General features: G+C 45.8%; 1 protein-coding gene across 1 annotated transcript in view; it reads left to right on the top strand.

Annotated features, from left to right (window-relative positions):
• Nucleotides 1-13,944, top strand: part of sgsm2 (small G protein signaling modulator 2) — a 72,218-nt gene that overhangs the window by 41,129 nt on the left and 17,145 nt on the right. Inside the window, exons 10-14 of the mRNA XM_033045656.1 lie at nucleotides 3,442-3,595; nucleotides 4,565-4,629; nucleotides 5,758-5,903; nucleotides 8,372-8,500; nucleotides 13,290-13,472. Of these exons, the coding sequence (XP_032901547.1) occupies nucleotides 3,442-3,595; nucleotides 4,565-4,629; nucleotides 5,758-5,903; nucleotides 8,372-8,500; nucleotides 13,290-13,472 (677 nt within the window). The remainder of the gene's footprint in view (nucleotides 1-3,441; nucleotides 3,596-4,564; nucleotides 4,630-5,757; nucleotides 5,904-8,371; nucleotides 8,501-13,289; nucleotides 13,473-13,944) is intronic.

Genomic DNA, 13,944 nt, shown 5'->3' with positions numbered 1-13,944 from the left:
TAAGGACGGCAGATTTGCTTTTTTGAAGGATATCACACCTATTTAGATGTAAGATTTACTGAATATAATTTTCCAAACTAAAATTCAATATCGTGTTTCTGGGACAAAAGTCTGTTTCTCGGGACTTGCTAGTCCAGTATTGTAACAAAGTCTGTAGTTAATATCCCTCTCTCTCTCTCTTCATTTCTATTTGTTCTGGTGGTACTGATGCCAAATGGCATCCCCCCACTAAAATGAACAACACACCCTGCAAACGTAGGATTTACATAGAAACATAGAAACATAGAAAACATAGAAAATAGGTGCAGGAGTAGGCCATTCTGCCTTTCGAGCCTGCATATTCAATATGATCATGGCAATATGATTTATTTTGGTTATATTCATAATGCAGTCATTGCAATGATTTAAAGCCGCATCTTAAATTTCCAAAGGTGTTTCTTACTTTCTTATCAAGTCACAGTTCTTATTTTAGATTCCCTTGAGCATTCTTGCACTTAAAAGTGTGTTGTATATCACACCTTCAACATTTTGTTAGGCAAAGCAGTAACATCTAAGAAATTGTTATACAGGTACATGGATAGGACAGGTTTGGAGGTAGGTGGGACTAGTGTAGCTGGGACATGTTGGCCGGTGTGGACAAGTTGGGCCGAAGGGCCTGTTTCCACACTGTATCACTCTATGAATCTATCTTTCTTTGCCACTCCATCTAATTATAACTCTGTCATTTCATAGAAGACTAAATCCTAAAATTCTAGAGAATTGGCAAGATTTTTTGTGATTCAGTCGTTCAACGTTGGAGTGTCCACAGCACCCTCTGCCACATTGAAGCTTTTCTGTTGCGTGATTCATCCACGTCTAGTGAGCTTTTACACCGTATATTGGAAGCTACTCAACCATTGCAGTTACAGTGGCAAAGTCTGAAGCTGTTTTTGCTTGATGTCCATGCAACAATAGTTCATAAGTTGTCAGAGCAGAATTAGGCCATTCGGCCCATCAAGTCCACTCCGCCATCCAATCATGGCTGATCTATCTTTTCCCTCTCAACCCCATTCTCCTGCCTTATCCCCATTGCCCCTGACACCCGTACAAATCAAAAATCTCTGCCTTAAAAATATCCATTGACGGCCTCCGCAGCCCGCTATGGCAATGAATTCCACAGATTCACCAACCTCTGACTAAAGAAATTCCTCCTCATCTCCTTTCTAAAGGTACGTCCTGAGGCCATGGTCTCTGGTCCTAGACTCTCCCACTAGTGGAAACATCCTCTCTGCATCCGCTCTATCCAGGCCTTTCACTATTCGGTAAGTTTCAATGAGGTCCCCCCTCATTCATCTAAACTCCAGCGAGTACAGGCCCAGTGCCGACAGACGCTCATCGTACATATGTTAACCCACTCATCCCTGGGATTATTCTCGTAAAGAGCCCCAACCGAAGTTTCTGTCAGTAGATAAGCGCATACTAATTGGACCGCTGAAATTAATCCCCGCATTGGACTCTGCGTCATCTGACGTGGATCCCCACTTATTGATAGAGTTACCATGTCAACAGTGAGCGGTGGGCTTGCTCCACCGCCCTGGATATTGGGATTTTCAATCTGAAGGGCATTTGGTTTGAACTTTCAAATGTGATTAGCTTGCCAGCTTTCACTGTGTACGCTTTGACAAAGAAACAAAAGGCCATCCTGGTGTCCAAGCAACTGTCCCAACATTGGCAGCGGCCTCAGTGGGAATGGGCGGAGTCAGCTCCAAAAGACCCCTGTGCAGTTTGTATCAGGTAGTCAATAGATTGGACACAAAGTGCTGGAGTAACTCAGCAGGTCAGGCAGCATCTCTGGGGAAGCTGGGCAGGCAATGTTTCAGAAGCATCGTCCATTCTTGACCTCCAGAGATGCTGCCTGACCCACTCAGTTACTGCAGCACATTGTGTCTCTATTTCTTTTTAACCAGCATCTGCAGTTGCTTGAGTCAAGTCAAGAGAAGAAGGAACAACAGCCATGACCCGTTGTACTGCCTCTGCCTCCTAAAGAGCCTGTGCCACTTGGGCGTCATTTGTGCGTCATTTACACGACATCATTTACGCGTCACGGCACGCACGTGATGCTCGCATGGTGCGCGGTGACGTAGGCAGTGACCCGCGGTCGCGTGCGACGCCCCAGGATTTTGGGATGTACAAAATCTTCGCGAGCCATCTGCGTGACGCGCAAATGACACCCAAGTGGGGCAGGCCCTTAAGTCTAGGGATCTGAGATTGCAGTAAAATTACTGACCCAGTAACAACCAGCTCACTGGCCCTATGTCCCTCTGACTCTATACATGTCCCAGGCCCGGATAGAGTGGATGTGGAGATGATGTTTCCACCAGTGGGAGAGTCTAGGTCATAGCTCAGAATTAAATAACGTTCCTTTAGGAAGGAGATGAGGATGAATTTCTTTTAACCAGAGGGTGCTGAATATGTGGAATGAATTACCACAGAAGGCTGTCAATGGATATTTTGAGACAGATTCTTGATTAGTATGAGTGTCAAGGGTTACGGGGAGAAGGTAGGGAGGAATGGGGTTAGGAGGGAGGGATAGATCAGCCATGATTGAATGGCAAAGTAGACTTGATGGGCCGAATGGCCTAATTCTGCCCCTATCATTTATGAATTTATGAAGTGTCTACCAGAGAACCTCACAGTGGATCAACTTTGTGATTCCACTAGCTGGGCAAAAATTGGGCATCATCCCCTCTCCACCCCCCTTAGTTGACTCTGAATGTATGGAAGAGGGAATTTTGACTGGCAAGTGTGGATCATGTGGGATAGAAACAGGGATATCTAATCAGAGTACTCACCTTGGTACCAATACCTCAATACTCCAACATAACATACTTCAGGCTCTTGGGCAAAAGAAAGTCACCTATAGCATAATCTGCCTCCTTCTCCAAGGTTGGGGTTCCAATGGCTAAAGGTACATTTATTCACAAGTTCACAAGTTATAGTAGAATTAGGCCATTCAGCCCATCGAGTCCACTCCGCCATTCAATCATGGCTGATCTTTGCCTCCTAATCCCATTTTCCTGCCTTCTTCCCGTAACCCCTGACACCCGTTCTAATCAAGACTTTGTCTATCTCTGCCTTAAAAAATATCCACTGACTTGGCCTCCACAGCCCTCTGTGGCAACGAGCTCCACAGATTAGCTACTTGTTGCGTAGAAAAAAAAAGGTTAGAACATATCACCGACCACACTGAGTTTTAAAGCAACTTGGTTCAATTGGATTCCGTTTAGACTTTTTTCAATGCTGAAGCGATGGAGAAATTGTGGCCACAGTGAACCTTTGACCTAAAGTGGCACAGATGCAGGTACAGATACCAAGCAGCCAGTGCAACTAGGCGTTCCAGGGAGGGGTTAAAAAAAAACACTTTAAAACCGCATGCCGAATTTTCTGTTTCTTCTGCCCTAGATCCTAGTGAGTTGCTGGTGATGCACGGGTGCAGTGGCACCCAGTTCCCTTGGCAGCTGGGAGATGCGTGTAACCATGGCTCCCCCTGCCTCTCCTGCTCCAGCAGTGGTTCTCCTTACGACGTTCCCATCCGCTGCTCCTGTGGCAACGACAGGTGAGGAGAACAGGTCACCGCCCATGAAATAATGACACCTGCACAGGTTAAAGGCCATAAGGCCATGTGATAGGGGCAGAATTAGGCCATTCGGCCCATCAAGTCTACTCCGCCATTTCAATCATGGCCGATCTATCTCTCCCCCCTAACCCCATTCTCCTGCCCCCTCCCCCCTCCCCGTAACCCCCGACACCCATGCTAATCACATATACGATACAATAAAACTTTACTCATCCCCGGAGGGACATTGTTCTGCCGACAGTCACAACACACAACAAGGTTCATGAAAAATTTGCAATTAAAAGTGAAAACAAAAAGAAAAAGACAAGCGACTGTTGGCTGGCTGACTTCACCGGCACAAATGGGCAAACAAACAAACGCAGACTTATCTCCTGGGCAGAGGATTCTAAAACTCACAGTGCCCCCCCCCCCCCCCCTCCCCCCTCTCCCCCACACCTGGTCCCGTTTGTACTCCCACCGTCCCCCACGCCGGGTCCCCATTGTCTTCCCCTCCCCCGCCCCCCCCCCGACGCTCATTGGCCATTGATCGCGGGTCGATCGCGAGGCCCCACCGCCACTGAGGCTCCCGCTGCCATGGCAACCTCAAGAACCTATCCATCCCTGCTTTAACAAATATCCATTGACTTGGCCTTCTGTGGCAGCGCTATTTTTAACATCGTAAAGGCAACGGCCTAGTGATTGGGACTGCAGCTGACCAGTCAACATATTTCTACCTAGGAGTCTGATTAAAGAAAGCACTTCAGCCACTGGGTCATTCCGAGCGGTTTTACAGTTATTGTTGTTGAATATCAGTCCACTGTAGGAACGAGAGTCACACAGCACGACTGTCTGAGATAGCTGGTCGGCGTGGACTCGGTGGGCCGAAGGGCCTGGTTCTACTTTTCTCAATCTCTATCTCTAAACAGGAAACTTATTCTTTGTGAACAGATGGTCTTTATCCCACCACAGGACCCCGTTGAAGATGCTTTGTGAGAACATGAAGAGGCAAATCGTTTCAAGGGCATTTTATGGATGTAAGTACACTGCTCGAGCTGAGAGATTGACTCAGTGGAGACCAGGGAAAGATGGAATGTGTTTCATGTTTTTCCGAGTTTGTTGAAGTGTTTATTAATATCATCACCTGTTTGAGCATCACTAAGGATTATCAAATGTAAATTATTAGTGTAAGACGTTCTGGCAGTGATTAATAATCTGTGCTTCATTTGGAAATCTAGAGAGCGACCTTGAGCTACCATCTACCTCATTGGAGACCCTCGGACTATCTTTAATCGGATTTTACTGGACTTCATCATGCATCAAACATTATTCCCTTTATCTTGTATCTGTACACTGTGGATGGCTTGATTGTAATCATGTATAGTATTTCAACCGATTGGATGACACGCAACAAACAGCTTTTCACTGTACCTCGGTACACGAGACAATAAAGGGCCTGTCCCACTTGGGCGACCTAATCCGCGAGTTCTGGCGAGTTTGCCCTCGACTCATACTCGCAGCATGGTCGACACGAGTTCGTAGGAGGTCTTCGTAACTTTCCTTCATGCTCGAGAGTGGTCTCGAGGCCTCAGCTAGGTCGCGGTGTTTTTTTCAACATGTTAAAAAATGCCCGTGAGTAAAAAAAGGTCGCCATGGAAAAAATCGATACTTTTTTTACTTGTGGGTTTAGTCGTAGTAGGTCGACATGTTAGTCGTAGGTAATCGAGGGTAGTCGAAGATGGTCGAAGGTAGTCATAGATAGTCTTCATCATAGTAGAACGGAGGTCGAAGGAGATCGAAGGAGATCGTCTTCACTCTCCACTATTCGGTGTCCAATGTTCCCGAAGTTAGTCGTAGCTAGTCGAAGCTGGTCTTCAACATAGTCGAAGGAGGTCTTCAACATGTCATTTTTTCAAACTCTTCTAAACTCGCCAATTAGGTCGCCCAAGTGGGACAGCCCCTTTAACTAAACTATATTAATCTGATGTTAAAATATAAGGCAGTGTGGGTTTATGACTCTATACTGGCTCCATCATGCATGCTTCGGCTTGACGGTTCAGTTGAATGAATTTTACGTCTCTGTATATCGTTTCACTGTGGATATCTACTTTTCACTTTGGCCTATGTTCAAGCTATCCTGAAAGCCTGTGTGTTCCTCTACCCAGGGCTGGCTTACTGCCGACACCTATCGACTGTCCGCACACATCTATCAGCTCTCGTGAACCACACCATTGTCCCATCCAACAAGCCGTCGGAAGCCTCAGGTGGACTGACTGCAGAGGTCTGGAATAAGTATGAGAAGGATAGAAAGGTAGGATGGAACTTGGGGAGGGAGGAGGGCCTTCTGAGGCAAAGTTTAGTTTCGTTTAGATGTGCAGCGCAGAAATAGGCCCTTTGGCCCACCTAGTCCGTGCCGACCAGCGATCCCCCCATACTAACACTATCCTACACAAGCTAGGGACAATTTACATTGATACAAAGCCAATTAACCTACAGATCTGTACGTCTTTGGAGTGTGGGAGGAAATCGGAGAAAACCCAAGCAGGTCACGGGGGGAACGTACAAACTCCGAGATCTTCCGTTTCCTCCCACACTCCAAAGACGTACAGCTTTGTCGGTTAATTGGCCTGGTATAAAAGATAAGTTGTCCCTAGTGTGTGTAGGGTGAGGTTAATGTGTGGGGATCGCTGCTGGGTGTGGACTCAGTGGGCCGAAGGGCTTGTTTCTGAGCTGTATATCTAAAACTTAAAACTAAATAAAACAAAATCCTGCCCATTATCAATGAACACTGCTGGATTAAAGTAAATTGGGGGGGGATAAAATCATAGACTTATAACACGGTAACAGGCCATTCAGCCCATCAAGTTCTTGCTGACTCTTTGCAGAATAATCCAAACAATCCCTTTTTACTGGTGGCCCTGCAAGGTTATTTATCCTCACATCCTACTTAATTCCCCTTTGAAGTCCAAAATAGCTGTCCAGTTTAGTTTATTGTCACGTGTATCCCTTGTTTGCCCTCATTATCACACTCAATGTAGTGGTTTTTCCTCTTGCATTCCCCCTGTATCTTTCACTCATCACTTTAAATATCTGTTCCCGAGTTCCTTAACCATCTTTAGTTTAGATTAGCTTAGGTTAGAGATGCAGCGAGAAAACAGGCCCTTCGGCCCACCACGCCAGCCATCGATCCCTGCACACTAATACTATCCCACACACACAAAGGACAATTTTACAATGACACCAAACCAATTAGCCTACAAGGTTAGCCTACAAACCTGTTTAAGAAGGAACTGCAGATGCTGGACCACTGTCGCACCTGGAACGACTGTTTGGGCCCTCGAATGGAGTCAAGGGGGCAAGGTAAAGCGACAAGGGTAGCATTTCTTGTGGTTGCAAAGACCCAAGCAGTCGTTCCAGGTGCGACAGGTGCGACAGAGTCCCTCAGCCCTCTGGCTCCTCCTCTTCCTTTCTACTTCCTGCCCCCCCCCCCACATCAGTCTGAAGAAGAGTTTCGGCCCGAAACGTTGCCTATTTCCTTCGCTCCATAGATGCTGCTGCACCCGCTGAGTTTCTCCAGCACTTTTGTCTACCTTCGATTTTCCAGCATCTGCAGTTCCTTCTTAAACAAACTGCATGAAATAGTCAGCAGGCCAGGCAGCATCTGTGGAAGAGAGAGGACATTGTAGATTGATAACCTTTCTTCAACACTGTCCAAAGGTGGGTTCCGACCCGAAACGTTGCCTATCCATGTTCTTCAAAGAAGCAGCCTGCCCCTCAGAGTTACTCCAGAATTTTGTGTCCTTTTTCGTAAAACCTGCACTTGCAGTTCCTTGTGTCTATGCTGTACTGTTTTATGTTGCATGAGTGTGGATTTTTGTGTTGGGACCACTGCTGGTGTAACTCCCAGACACACAAAATCATTGGCATGAATAATACAGTAATGGAAAGAGAAGTTGAACAAAAACAGGGATTAAAAAAAAATAGACACAAAGTGCTGGAGTAACTCAGTGGGTCAGGCGGCATCTCTGGAGAACGTGGATACTGGCTCTTCCATCGGTTGTTCTCCCGTTCCGACGTCGGAGTTCCATCATCCCGGCGAGCGGGCCTGAACATCGGGCTGCCCGTAGCAGTGACTACGGAGGGCTCGAGAAGGCCCCCGACCACGGGTGAACAACAGAGGAGGAGGACTGAACTTTGGTGCCTTCCCTCACAGTGGGAAACTTTGATACCGCTGTGTGGGGATGTTTATGTTACAGACTATCGTGTTCTGTGACCTTTATTTTATTCGTATGGCTGTATGGCGACCACAAATTTCACTGCACCAATTGGTACATGTGACACTAAATGTCTCTTGTCTTGTCTTGTCTTGTCTACCCAACTTGCCCATGCCAACCAAGATGCCCCATCAAAGCTATTTCCATTTGCCCGCACCTGACCCATATCCCACTATACCTTTCTTATCCATGTATTGTCCAAATGTCTTTTTATTGCTGTTATAATATCTACCTCAACGAACCCTTCTAGCAGCTTGCTCCATATACCCATCACCGCATGAGTTAAAAAATGCACCTCAGACTCCGATTCAATCTTGCTCCCTGTTCTAGCTATAATGGTTCTGTGAAATTATTGAATTCAGTTGTGAGGACTGTGATGTGCCAAGTCAGAAGATGAGGTGCTGTTGCTTAAGTTTGCCTTTGTGATCATTGCAAAGAATGCCAACAAAATTCGACTGCGTTTGTTTAAGTGTCAATGAATATTTGTTATCATTTTCATTTTTAGAATTACAAAAAGTTGGAGCTGCTGAGAATGGTTTACTATGGAGGAGTCCAGCATGAAATAAGGAAAGATGTCTGGCCTTTTCTTCTGGGACACTACAAGTTTGGGATGAGCAAGCAGGATATGGACCAGGTATGTGGCTGCCTCCTTACTACTAGAGTTTCACCAACCAGCGATAAGTGATCTTCGCAGCTCTGATTACAAGAGCAATTCAGAGGACATATTTCATAGATCAAGGATGGCACGGTGGCGCAGTGGTAGCGTTGCTGCCTAAAGGGCCTGTCCCACTTTCCCGAGTTATTCACGAATTCTCCCGCGTTTTCAAACTCGCAGAATGTTTGTAACGAGTCCGTAGTCTGTCGAAACTAGTCAATGAGCTCGACGAGGAGGCAAAAGCCGTCGGGCTCATGAAGGCAACATCATCAGGCAAGACCTCACATCTCCGGCAGCAGCACCCCTATGCATCCACCAGCAGACCACGACTCGTCACGAACATTCTGCGAGTTTGAAAACTCGGGAGAATTCATGAATAACTCGGGAAAGTGGGTCAGGCCCTTTACAGTGCCAGAGACCCGGGTTCGGTCCTGACTACGGGTGTTTGTCTGTACAAAGTTTGTACGGCCACGTCGTGACCTGTGTGGGGTTCTCTCCTGGATCTCCGGATTTCTCCCACACTGCAAAGACGTACAGGTTTGTAGGTTAATTGGCTTGATAAAAAAAATTGTAAATTGTCCCAAGTGTGTGTCGGATAGTGTTAGTGTGCAGGGATCACTGGTCAGCATGGACTAGCAGGGCTGAAGGGCCTATTTCCACGCTGTATCTCTAAACTGCTCTAAACCAAACTAAAAGTCACTCATTTCCTGCACCCAAACCGTATACACCGGCCGCAAGCCTATAGACCTTAAACTTTAGAGATACAGCACGGAAACAAGCCCTTCAGCCCAACCAGTCCTTGCTGACCAGTGCACTAGTTCGATCCTACACACTAGGGGCAATTTACAATTTTACTGAAGCCATTTAACCAACAAACCTGTACCTTTGGAATGTGGGAGGAAACCGGAGCACCCGGAGAAAACCCACGCGGTCACAGGGAGAAGATACAAACTCCGCACTGACAGCATCTGAGGTCAGGATCGAACCTGTGTCTCTGGTGCTGTAAGGCAGCAACTCTACCGCTGCGCCACCGGGCCGGCATAATAGTGAGAACTATGCTTACCTGATTGAATGCAGACCCAATAAAACTCAAAGTTCAATCCCATCTTGGGTCAGTCGACAATCCGTCCACTGTAGGTAAACATTCTGTCTCGTTTATTATATTGTTTACAGTGTATTATGTTTACATATTCTGTTGTGCTGCAGCAAGTATTAATTTTATTGTTCTATCTGGGCCACATGACAATAAAACACTCTTGGCTCTCTCTGCAAGTCTACTCGCCATTCAACCCCATTCTCCTGCCTTCTCCCCATAACTCCTGACACCCGTACTAATCAAGAATCTATCTATCTCCAAAATATCCACTGACTTGGCCTCCACAGTCGTCTGTGGCAATGAATTCCACAGATTCACCACCGTCTGACTAAATAAATTCTTCATCATCTCCTTCCTAAAGGAACGTCCTTTAAATCTGAGGATGTGACCTCTGGTCCGAGACTAGAAAATATTTAGAGTTGGCATAACTTGACTGAGTAATAAAAAGACGCAAGTTTAGAAAGATGAGGGGGCACCTCATTGAAACTAACTGAACAGGGAAAGGTCTGGATAGAGTGAATGTGGAGAGGATGTTTCCACTGGTGTGAGAGGTTAGGACCAGAGGGCATAGCCTCAGAGTAAAAGGACGCCCCTTTGGAAAGGAGATGTGGAGGAATTTATTTAGTCAGAGGGTGGTGAATCTGTGGAATTCATTGCCACAGACAGCTGTGGAGGCCAAGTTAATGGATATTTTTAAGGTAAAGATTGACAGAATCTTGATATAACGGTGTCAAGGGTGATGGGGAGAAGGCAGGAGAATGGGGTCGAGAGGGAAAGATAGATCAGCCATGATTGAATGGCGGAGTAGACTTGCATGGAGAGCCAAGAGTGTGTTATTTTCATGTGTATATATACAGTGGCTTGCAAAAGTATTCATACCCCTTGAACATTTCCACATTTTGTCACGTTACAACCACAAACGTAAATGTATTTTATTGGGATTTTATGTGATAGACCAACACAAAGTGATGCATAATTGTGAAGTGGAAGGAAAATGATAAATGGTTTTCAAATTTTTTTACAATTATAAAACTGAAAAGTGTGGCGTGCAAAGGTATTCAGCCCCCCTGAGTCAATACTTTGTAGAACCACCTTTCGCTGCAATTACAGCTGCAAGTCTTTTGGGGTATGTCTCTACCAGCTTTGCACATCTAGAGACTGACATGTTTGTCCATTCTTCTTTGCAAAATAGCTCAAGCTCAGTCAGATTGGATGGAGAGCGTCTGTGAACAGCAATTTTCAAGTCTTGCCAGAGATTCTCAATTGGATTTAGGTTTGGACTTTGACTGGGCCATTCTAACACATGAATATGCTTTGATCTAAACCATTCCATTGTAGCTCTGGCTGTATGTTTAGGGTCGTTGTCCTGCTGGAAGGTGAACCTCCGCCCCAGTCTCAAGTCTTTTACAGAATCTAACAGGTTTTCTTCCAAGATTGCCCTGTATTTGGCTCCATCCATCTTCCCATCAACTCTGACCAGCTTCCCTGTCCCTGCTGAAGAAAAGCATCCCCACAGCATGATGCTGCCACCACCATGTTTCACAGTGGGGATGGTGTGTTCAGGGTGATGTGCAGTTAGTTTTCCGCCACACATAGTGTTTTGCATTTAGGCCAAAAACTTCAATTTTGGTCTCATCTGACCAGAGCACCTTCCTCCACATGTTTGCTGTGTCCCCCACATGGCTTGTGGCAAACTGCAAATGGGACTTCTTATGGCTTTTTTTCAACAATGGCTTTCTTCTTGCCACTCTTCCATAAAGGCCCGATTTGTGGAGTGCACGACTAATAGTTGTCCTGTGGACAGATTCTCCCACCTGAGCTGTGGATCTCTGCAGTTCCTCCAGAGTTACCATGGGCCATGGGATCAATGCTCTCCTTGCCCGGCCTGTCAGTTTAGGTGGACGGCCATATCTTGGTAGATTTGCAGTTGTGCCATACTCTTTCCATTTTCGGATGATGGATTGAACAGTGCTCCGTGAGGTGTTCGAAGCTTGGAATATTTTTTTATAACCTAACCCAGCTTTAAACTTCTCCACAACTTTATCCCTGACCTGTCTGATGTGTTCCTTGGGCTTCATGATACTGTTTGTTCACTAATGTTCTCTAACAAACCTCTGAGGCCTTCACAGAACAGCTGTATTTATACTGAGATTAGATTACACACAAGTGGACTCTATTTACTAATTAGGTGACTTCTGAAGGCAATTGGTTGCACTGGATTTTATTTAGGGGTATCAGAGTAAAGGGGGCTGAATACTTTTGCACGCCACACTTTTCAGTTTTTTATTTGTAAAAAAATTTGAAAACTATGTATCATTTTCCTTCCACTTCACAATTATGCGCCACTTTGTGTTGGTCTATCACATAAAATCCCAATAAAATACATTTACGTTTGTGGTTGTAACGTGACAAAACGTGGAAAAGTTCAAGGGGTATGAAAACTTTTGCAAGCCACTGTATATATATATATGTATATGTGGGGGAACGATAGATCAGCTAAAATGAAATGTTGGAGTAGTCTTGATGGGCTGAATGGCCATATTCTGCTCCTATAACCAATGAATTTATATACACAAGTGCTGGAGTAATTCAACAGGTCAGTCTAGTCTAAAGATCGATCCCAACCTAAAACGCCACCTATCTATGTCCTCCAGAAATGCTCCCTGACTCGCTGTTCCTCCAGCACCTTGTGTCTAAAAAAGGGATTTGTCTGAGGAAGGATCCCGACCCGAAACATCACCTAGCAGTTTGAAGAAGTGTCCTATACATTGGCTCTAGCATGGTAGCCAATTAGAATGCTTAGTAATTATAACCCCACCTAATTATAACATTCATAGTGTAAGATCCTACCCATTGTCTACCAGTTGGAGTAGCAGTGTGAACGAGTGATGACCTGCTTAGTAGTTAATGACCTGAACAATAAAGATGCTTGTGTTTCAACCTGTGTGAGTTTGGACTTTACATGGTGTCAGAAAATCGGGTCTACCCCGTCTTGTTTACCGCGATTTATTTTCGTTTACCAGTTTTTATTTGTGTGTTTTTTTGCGACTTGAGGACATGGCTAACTCTTGTCGAAAGCCTAGCCCGCTCGTGTTTGATTCTGATATCGCCGAGTGGATATGTATATGTGTGTGTGTGTGTGTGTATATATATATATACACACACACACACACACATATATATGGCGAATGTTCGAGAAGGACTACTCTCATTATATCCACATCATTCACCGAAACGACCCCGACAATTTGAAGGCTTTGCTACTGTTGAATTTAGCGGGTCTGGAGGCTATGATCCGCACTGCTACTCTAACTGGTAGACAATGGGTAGGATCTTACACTATGAATGTTATAATTAGGCGGGGTTATAATTACTAAGCATTCTAATTGGCTACCATGCTATAATGAAGTGTCTCCGGTCCACGTTCTCCAGAGATGCTGCCTGACCCGTTGAGTTACTCCAGCACTTTGTGCCAGTTTTTGTATAAACCCGCATCTTCAGATCCTTGTATCTCCTTGAGTCTAATGTCTGATCGCCCGTGAGTGCTGCAAGGGAGTGGTGTCGACATTGGGCCGCATCCGCGGATAACACCAACCCTTTGTCACAGGATCACCGCTACCACTTGGAGACGAGGTTATAATCCACTTCTTGCTCTCTGCTTTTGCCTCACAGGTGGATGAAGATATAGCTGCCAAGTACAGATATGTGATGTCGGAGTGGAAGGCTTGTGAACTGGTGGTCAAGCAGAGGGACAGGGAAACGCACTCCGCCATCTTAGCCAAGTTGTCATCGGGCAGCAGCATAGACAGCCACGTGCAGCACCTGATTCACCGCGATTCCACCATCAGCAACGATGTAAAGCACCTTCTTCGCAATTTAACATTATCGTATTTAATCTCCGTTCTCGGCTCTGAAACGTTAGCTTTTTTTCTTTCCACAGATGCTGCCTGGCACGCTGAGTGTTTCCAGCATTTTTTTTAGCGATACAGCACGGAAACAGGCCCTTCGGCCCACTGAGTCCGCGCCGACCACCGATCCCCGTACACTAACGCTATCCTACACGCTCTAGGGACAATTTACAATTATACCAAGCCAATTAACCTACAAATCTGTACATCTTTGGAGTGTGGGAGGACACCGGAGATCCCGGAGTGAACCAACACAGGTCACGGGGTGAACGTACAAACGCTGCACAGACAGCACCCGTGGTCGTGATCCACCCTGGGTCTCTGGAGCTGTGAGGCTCTACCACTGCGCCACCGTGCCGCACGTGCCATTTCTTTATTATTTTCATATTTTCACCAGTGTTCACTCACTGACTGCTGGA

Source organism: Amblyraja radiata, chromosome 28, assembly GCF_010909765.2.
Source record: "Amblyraja radiata isolate CabotCenter1 chromosome 28, sAmbRad1.1.pri, whole genome shotgun sequence".
Lineage (NCBI taxonomy): Eukaryota > Metazoa > Chordata > Chondrichthyes > Rajiformes > Rajidae > Amblyraja > Amblyraja radiata.
This window is presented reverse-complemented; position numbering and strand designations above follow the sequence as displayed.